Source organism: Ixodes scapularis, unplaced genomic scaffold (assembly GCF_016920785.2).
Source record: "Ixodes scapularis isolate PalLabHiFi unplaced genomic scaffold, ASM1692078v2 PGA_scaffold11__112_contigs__length_91849675, whole genome shotgun sequence".
In the NCBI taxonomy this organism is placed as follows: domain Eukaryota; kingdom Metazoa; phylum Arthropoda; class Arachnida; order Ixodida; family Ixodidae; genus Ixodes; species Ixodes scapularis.
Genome location: NW_024609837.1, coordinates 75,665,519 through 75,674,465, shown reverse-complemented (window position 1 = coordinate 75,674,465; position 8,947 = coordinate 75,665,519). Strand labels below are relative to the sequence as shown.

The following is an 8,947-nucleotide window of genomic DNA, read 5'->3' as shown; positions in this document are numbered from 1 at the left end:
AGTTCGCCACAAGAACACTGATGTCAACACAATCCTGCCTAGCTACTTTTCTAGACTGTCGCGTCATCGCTTGATTCACGGCTTGAAACTTTTGAACTAAAAAAATTTTATCAGCCTTAGAGCAATAAAAGTACTGATTTCCACCGAAATAAAGCTTGTCGTACACAAGTTTAACTCTTATGCTTTGAGTTCTGAACTGCGCACTATACTGCCACAGTTTGCTTCATTGGTGGCAAACCCTAGGAGGGAAGTCTTTTGAGATAGAAACCTTAAAGGGGCCCTCCAACAGTATTTGAGCGTCGACTTTTTTTTGCGGTTTCTACACGTTAGTGGTCCCGGAAACCCAGTGGACAACGAAAGAGTTCGAAAATATTAGCGCATCATATTTTAATTTGACAACTAGGAAACACCTCCTCCGACGGTGGCGACGCGAGGTGCCGAATGCGCGCGAATAACGGTGCTCCCTTTCACTTTACGTCACATTCACTGGGTTTCGTGATTGGCGAGAGCCGTCCCAGGAAATTTGAAGCAAAATAAAGTATATCACACGTTAACCGTCATTATTTCTCTAACAAGCCGTTTTTATAGAGCTAATAATGTTGCAAATTCAAGTTCAAAAAGGGCGAAAACAACGCCTCGTCGCTCATGCGCGCCTCCCAGCGGCGTCCGCAACGTACCGCCGCGAGCAGACGACAAGTGATCCGTCCAGTGCAGACACCGCGCATCGTATTTTCGCTTGTGCGCCCGGTCAACTAAAAGCAGTAAGAGGAGCCAGGGGAACCCTTATTTTCTGTTAGTACTGTGAAAGACTCTTCACTGTTCGAGTGAAGTGCGGCGACGGGACGGTGCAAGCGATTAACCGTAATGAACCTATGGTGAAACGATCACTTTAGGTTGTCGGCTCCGATGAAGTGTCTCGTGCGCGGTTGCACCCGCACGCACCGGGATGCGGGTGTTTCCTTTCACCGTCTACCTGGCAAGGATCCAGTGCGAAGTCGCTGGCTGGAAGCCCTTCGACTGCGCGCTAACTCGAAGCTACTACATCAGCTTGATCGTGTGTGTTCCGAGCACTTCTCCGCGCAGTCCTTCACGTCGTGGAAGGTTTCGAAGAATCTGGGGTTCGAGAAAAAGAAGAAACGCCTCGACGAGGGCTCAGTTCCGACCCTTCAACTGGACCTCACACCAGCACCAGCGTGCAAAAGGCGCAGACTGGTGAGCAATTCTGTGATATATATTTTTTGTTCTTTTTTTTTTTTTTTAGTTATAATTGTGACTCACACGATGGCTCCTATCGCGCCCGTGAACATGCGTAATGCGAAATTGTGGCAGATCTCGTCCGCTGGTTTCCCCAAGCATCAAGTTCACATCTGTCAGAAGCCTTCCCTTGCACAGAAGTTTCCGAAGCCAAAAGGCAGCCGGGCGCCCGGCAAGGGGACCGATTGCAAAGCCTCTTGATGCGTGTTCAAGTTTCAAACGCTCGAGCGAGTAGGAGGGAAAACAGCCACCGATCGGAAAGAAGAGAGCTCGGATTAGAGGGGGAGGGAGGGAGGGGGGGGGGGGGTGTGACGTCCACGATGCAACAATTTCAAATTTCTTATAAAAACTAATTTGCATACATTTTTTTTTTTTTTTTGGTTCTCGGTTTTGAGTAGTGCGATAGTAAAACTAGAGAAGTATGCGTTATGTGCCAGCTTGACTGCACGAATCGCTTGACTTCCTCACAAAGTATTGTTCAATTAAATTAATCATAAAACGCGATTAAAAAAAGGCGGCAGTTTTGGCATTGTCTCGTTTTGCTACCTAAATAATTAACTTGTATTAATTCTGCATGCCCACATTACATTTCAACAGTGATTCAAATTGTCAATTTTTTTTTTCTCAGGATGATTCAGAGACGCCATCTGAGTGGGGGAAGCACAATGAAGCAGACAACCTCTGCGAAGACTCTATTGTAAGTCCGAGCTAGAGCTCCTATTAGTAAATCGAATGTGTGACGAGGTTTAGCGTGCTACCACACCATGCCAGGTACAATATGAAAAATGAAACTTTGCAGGTGGTGTCAAAAGAGGACATGGCAGCCAGTATAATCGAGGTTGTGCCTGCTGAACAGAAAGCACCTGAAACTCAAGACTGTTCTGTGAGTTTCTTGGCAGTGGGTGGGCGGTGTGGAACGAGGATGGGGGGTTAGAATGCGAATGGAGGGGTAAATAATCAAAGGATATGATTGAGAATGGATGTGCAAGCACACAAGGATTGCTTAGAAAGTAACACCCCAACATTTTTGTGTCAAACAATAGTTATTGAAAATAAATGAAATTTATAGGGTTTACTAGATATTTCTCTACGCATAACATTTATCTAAATAATCTACTCATCCTTTTACTACTTGACATCGGTAAGAAACAAGTGCACCCCAGCCGTATCACTCTATGCAATGTGCATGCGACGGCAATCTGTATGTGCATAGTTCTGGCGTCCTGGAAGTATGTCTTCCTCATAATGCATTTTACATCAAAACATAAGATCCAGTTCACGTAAATAATCTCACAAATGGGCTCAGTATGTCACCATAACTGCGGACACTAAAGCAGAGAATATGATGCCGAATTGCACAGCGTCGGGGTGAGTGAGTGGTTAAAGCGGCGGCCAGAGATGAATGTCTGATCAAAGCAGTCCAAGTTGCAGCCGCATGAGCCACAGCTAAAATTAAGAGTATGAGGGTGGTGGCCGAGGAGAATAAGAAAACCGAGCACACCGAGAATACAGCACGGCCGCCACCATGTTTTGTGGGGAATTTATGAGCCATCCACTTCTGTAAACAGCTGTGGTTTGTGAAACGACAGTTCACTATGTGGCTTTGCTTCCTAATTTCTAAAGAATTCAATGTTTCATGCCACCCTCGGGGAGCGAGAAAGGACTTTTAGTCACTATCTTTATTTTAGGACAAGAAAAAAAAGTGTGGGTCATAACTTTCCGTGCAACTTTTGTTTAGAAGTTCCAGTGCCATGCACATGCCCTTATTTTGCAACCTGTTTACAAAAACGTCTGGAAATTTATGCAACTACACAAGGTCTTTGTGAGTCAGGCAGGTGTAAAACTAAGCACCAACTATGAGCTTGAAAATCAAAGAAACATCACTGTGAACACATTTTCGGCCATTTTGCAGGAACTTCAGCTCGCAACTGAAGATCATGGGTATTCCATCAGAAGTGCCACGTCTGCCGACCACACCTACAGCATTGAAGTTCAGTACGAAAACAAAGGTAAGGACTTGCGAGATTTCATCCTAGTTGAGATGCACTCAAGCTCATTCATGTATTCAGTCCGTCATACAGTCTGTATCTCGTGACATGTACCGTGTGCAGTTTTTAATTTTTGTAGAAAACAAGCTCTAATGAGACATTTTAATATTTTCAGTGTTCCAATTAGCATTTCCATGACACTGTGAGGACAGGGCTTTATCACACCTTTTTTGCTTCAATAAGCACGGTATATGTCAAGGGTGGCCAGGCTGACCCGGCCTAAGAGCCGCAAACAAAGCCATGAGACTTCCAATAGCCGCGGGGGAGGGGAACTTTTGTTCAGAGCAATAAAACTCGAAGTACTTTGGATCTAGCCTGGTCAAAAGCAGTTCAACTGTACGTAAGGTGGTAGTAACACAAGACTACCAAACCGCCACCTGTCTTTCGATTTAAAACGCGGTTCATTTCTCCTTTTGGGGAAGTCCTCGTGCGACCGGGAGCAAGGCAAGGAAAGGGGAGAGGGTAAGGGAAGGAGCTGCAAGCCGCACTTTAACACGCAAAGAGCCGCATGCGGCTCGCGAGCCGCAGGTTGGCCACCCCTACTATATGTCATGCTCTTTTTGTGGTTGTGCGGTGGCGATGCTTAATAAATGGTAACAAAAGGAATTAGGGCTATGTTGCACTATGATACGTTAGTCTTAATGAAAAGGCGATCCATTTAATTTTGTCGGGAAGGGAAATGAGAGAGGGACAGGTGAGAAGGAGAGTGTGTTCTAGAGCCGTGATGCTAGACCAGCAAGGGACAGGAAATCATGAAGTGCTTGTTGTACCTCAGTTCTTGCTAATGACCCCATAGAGAACAGGAATTAGCTGTAGGAAGGTGAAAGGGTGGCTTTGGGAGACCTTTCACAATTCAATCCAAGTTTACTTTATCTGCAAGTCCTGTAAACCGAGCAGTGTGGCATAGTAGGACCTGAAAAGCTAATTTGGTTATCAGAGAATATCGATAAAATATGTTGGGGAATTCTTTTTGATTTGGTTATATACAGTAAATGAAGTAGTAGCAACTGTTAAGAACTCATCTGCAATTATTCTAGATATTTCGACAAAGCAACATATCGTAAAGCACCGAGTAATGTAACGGAAAATCTCCACGGCTACGACAGCCACCGAATGCATCATAGATTCTCATAGGCCAAGTGAAAAGCCACCATGTGCCGAAAATTCTGAACAAGCCAGGGGAGCAACCACAGTACAATGTACCGATAACATTCCAGGCACACAGGTGAACTTGTCCGCCAAGCAGTCGAAGGAGACGCAGACAGACCCATGGGAGTCTCCAGCTGTTCTTCCATGTACAAGTGCTGCTCCAGCCATCATGAAGCAAGTGCCTCCATCACCAGCAGTTGAGACACCAGCGTGCCAGCCTACAACTGTTTTTCTGCGCAGGGATCCTGCTCCAGTTACTATGAAGCAAGTGCCTGTGCCAGCAGCAGTTGAAATGCCAGCATGCGAGGACTTCGCCACAGAGCAGGTTGCCCCATCGTACCGGCCGACAAGCCAGCCATTTCTGGAGGCCGACCTCTCTTTCGAAAGACCAGGCATGTGCTCAAGCCCTATTCCAGAAGAGCCTGCAGACACTACGTACGAGGCTTCTTGGGACGAGAGCTTCTTGAGGTGATACACCACTGACTGCTATTTCCACAGAAGTGTGCCTTCACTTGAACCCATCCATGTGCAGTTGTTCGTTTTTGCGCTTGCTGGCTCACCTCTCCGTAGCTGCACTACATCTTATTGATGTAGCCTCACTTTGAAGCTTTATTTCCTTATGTAAACACTCCACTGCCTTTTTCTGGAGTGCATCTAAACCCCCATTTCTTCCACCATAATTACTTGTAGACGCCACTTTTGTAGAAGTCGAAGGAAAAACACCAATTACAGATATGATATATTTCTGAACAAACATGCATCTGAAGAGCAATAGGCAAACAAAGCCCTACTGTCGAATTCACGAACCTCACTCCATTTGTGGCACCCCTCCATTTCTATGTTGAAGGTGCTAAGGCCAGCACTGGCCCTCGCGCCTTCCTCAAGGAAGTGGAGGGGCACCCCAATGGGAGCGAGGTTTGTGCATTCGGTTGTTAGAATACTGAGATGCCACCTAGTTGCCTGAATATATGCTGTGCCAAAAGTAGAAGAGGGGTGCATGAAAATCGATAAGGTTGCCCATTTGCCCATCAGTCTTCGAATAACCCCGAGAATATACTTTTTGCAGCAACTCAACCTCAACGGCCCCCCTGCACGAGGAGCCCAAGTACATTGTGTTTGAGAGCTGTTTATTGCAGTTGCTCCGCCCATGCATAATGTGCCAAGCGCCATGTAAAGTTACTATTGTACCAGACGGCAATCTAGTGAGGGCCACGGCTGTGTGCCAAAGTGAGCACAGCAGGACTTGGCTCAGCCAGCCTCTCATCAACAACGTGCCAGCCTGCAACCTGCTCCTCTCCGGTGCCATGCTGTTCACCGGCTCCAGCTCTGCAAAGGTGCTCAGGCTGCTAAGGCTCATCAATATTCAAGCCTTCTCGGAAAGCACGTACTTCAATCACCAGGCAGCATTCCTGCAGCCTGCAATGAACGAGTGAGTTCCATTGCATAATCGCTATCTTTCTCGTGCCCTTTAACATTTTTTGGGCAGCACATTCTCATTGTCGTCATTACAATCCCCTCAGTAGTGGGTACAGCAACTATTGAGAAATTTATTATTAAACAATAGAAAGAGCTCAAGAATGTGGAATGAAACTCATCGGCCTATCCTAAATTCGAAAAACGTTTTCCGAACCCTTTTTCAGGTGTGGATCCGAGAGCAGCAGAGCCTTCTTCAAGCGAGACAGGGGAAGACGGTGCGTTTGGCTGGGGACGGGAGGTACGACTCTCCAGGGTACTCGGCCAAATTCATGACGTACACCTTCATGGAGATGGAGACAAACAAGATCCTCCACTATGTCCAAGTGCAGCTTGGAGAGGCAAGTTTTGCACGTTCCCTGGAGGGTTAGAATATTGATGTTGCTTGTTACTGCAAGAGTAAGGCTTCACTTTGTGTGTAGCACTGACCAAGTAGATAAAAAGAGTGTCTACTTGCTCCGAGCTATAGGAAATAGTTAAAGGATAGCGATATACCACCAGTTCACCTACGCATTGACGCTGACATCACTCAAGCTGCATGTGCCAATATGCATACAAAGTGCCCTACAAAAGCCAGAGCTTCCTTATTATAGTGTTATAGCTTTGCTCATGAATAGTCTGTGTGGAAATTTAGGATGGACTGTTCCATACCTACATACAGGCCATACATTTTGCTTCATTTAGCAGTCGGTGCTCAAGTCCTTAAACACGAGCAACTGCTTTTTTCTCTTACAGTCCCCCGAGGTGAAGTCCAGCAACGCAATGGAGCTGCATGGCTGTGCCAAGGGGCTCACTTTTTTCAAGGAGGAGGATGTCACGGTCGAGGCCCTCGTCACTGACCGTCACCTAGGGATCAAGGGCCACATGAGGAGCAAAGAACCCCAGACACGCCATTACTTCGATGCTTGGCACATTGCAAAAGGTGCCTAACCCTGACTATCATCAGTTTAGTCTGATTTAGTGTCATATTGCAGTCCTTATGTTAGTCGGTCTACAAGTCTGGAGTAAGGTGCAATATGTGTACTGATTTTAGTTTTTTTTTAACTGTTCTTCCAGGCATAAGCAAAAAGATGTTGAAGGCCAGCAAGTACGCCCGGTGTGAAGTGTTGGCATACTGGGCACAGCCTGCCTCCAACCATCTGTACTGGTGTGCTGCCAACTGCGAAGAGGATGGAAAACTCCTCGTCGAGATGTGGAAGAGTGAGTCAATTATTTGTAAATATTTAGTCCTATTATATACAGAAGTGCCCAGGTAGTGAATTTTCACTTCGAAGTGAGCACAAAGGTAATAGTAACCACGTTGAAATAACCTGAGACAGGGGTAGAGAAGAAGCATCAAAGTGTAGAAGGGACAGAAAATAGACAGGACGACGTCTCAATGACGTCGTCCTGTCTATTTTCTGTCCCTTCTACGCTTTGATGCTTCTTCTCTACCCCAGTCTCAGGTTAATTCAACATGGTTAATATTCACCAGCTCGCCTGCACCCTTACAATTTTTTCAAAGGTAATAGTATTTATTTTGCAAGAATAATTTTGAATCAAACCAAGTACTTGTACAAGGATGTGGAAGTAAAAAAAAAAATCAAATGTAGAACTTCCAGTGAAGAAAGGATTGTCTAGCAGTCTTTTCCAATGTATGTTTCAAAGCTGTCAAGGAAATGTACAGATGAAATGTAGACCTGCTATTCTTTACTTTATTAACTCTTCAGTACACTATCGTGGCAGTATTACAAGAATCCAACGTCACAAAGCAACTGAGGATATAAGTGATGCCCCAAAGGCTCCGTGGGCAGGAACCAGAGATGGTTTGAACCCTCAACTTTGCGCTCTCGAGACGAAAACAAAATCTCAGTGCCACGGAGGGTTATTGCCAAGACGGCAATGGTGTCAACAGCAACAAGCTAAAACGTTGCAGGGAAATATTACACAAAAAGGCAGGATGGCGGCTGCTTAACACCAAGTCAACCTCCTTTGATAGCATTGTACATGACTATCATCTAAACCACATGTGCCTACATGTCATAGCCCTTGCGTTAGTACCACGTGCCAAAAGCTTTACCGCTTTAGTCAGAAACATTACAGGAAAGTATCTGAATTTGGTTGTTGCACTGAAAAATTTTGCAGATCAAGTCTAGTTACCATTATAGGTTTACCTCTATTTTTATGGAATAATGGCACAAGAAAACACTGGACATACAGTCTAAGCTCATTACAACAGACCTGGTTACAACAGACATTTGGATATAACATAGGGATTGTGAAGTTTCGTTCGTTTTCCACTACATACCATTGACTCCGCTTCATATCTGCATACAACAGACTCCTCTTATAACAGACCGAAATCTTGGTCAAAATCAAGGTCTGTTATAACGTAACGAGCTTAGACTGTATACAGGCATATATCCATGTAGTATTTTGTTGAATGTTTTCCTTGCTTTTTAAATGAATAAAAATATATCCTGCAGCATTCTCAAACTTCAAAAATGTTCGAAGTAGCCAAATAACCAGCCCCATTTGTTTTGAATCTTTGCAAGTCTAGGCGATATCATAACAAAGGGGGTTACAGTTGAAACATGCCTGTATCAGCAAGTCTACCAGTCAAAATAGATAACAGAACACAATTGCAGACATTTGACAGGCTAGCAGGTGCACTACAACACAAATGAGTATCAATTTAGGTATCTATGATCCAGTGCAGAATGACATAGAGCAAATAATTCCTGCATAATTGTTTGGCTCGAATGCGGAACTGTCGAAATATCTTGATCAGGTCGACATGTCCCCGTGATGCTACGATTTTGCTTACGTGGGACATCTCAAGGCCTGAAAGACTGGTCTCTGTCACGTAGACAGCAACGTGTTAGGCATACGGCAAATGTTACAGGCATGCTGTCACGCCTGAAAGTTGTTTCGTAACTTCACAAACTGTTTGCATTGTTCTAAAAAATTAACCTTGTATTTCAGGCATAAACAACCATGCTCTCGACAAGCACACTGGCCATGGAGGGGTGTACGACCGCTGC

General features: G+C 45.1%; 1 protein-coding gene across 1 annotated transcript; it reads left to right on the top strand.

Annotated features, from left to right (window-relative positions):
* Nucleotides 1–628: 628 nt before the first annotated feature.
* On the top strand, nucleotides 629–6,854 carry LOC120839018. Its single transcript, XM_042289034.1, has 9 exons — nucleotides 629–1,212; nucleotides 1,883–1,951; nucleotides 2,054–2,137; nucleotides 3,167–3,263; nucleotides 4,520–4,625; nucleotides 4,692–4,919; nucleotides 5,518–5,869; nucleotides 6,092–6,265; nucleotides 6,660–6,854. Exons 1-9 carry the CDS (start codon nucleotides 907–909, stop codon nucleotides 6,852–6,854), a joined length of 1,611 nt encoding a protein of 536 aa, XP_042144968.1. The 5' UTR covers nucleotides 629–906.
* The last annotated feature ends 2,093 nt before the right edge of the window (nucleotides 6,855–8,947 follow it).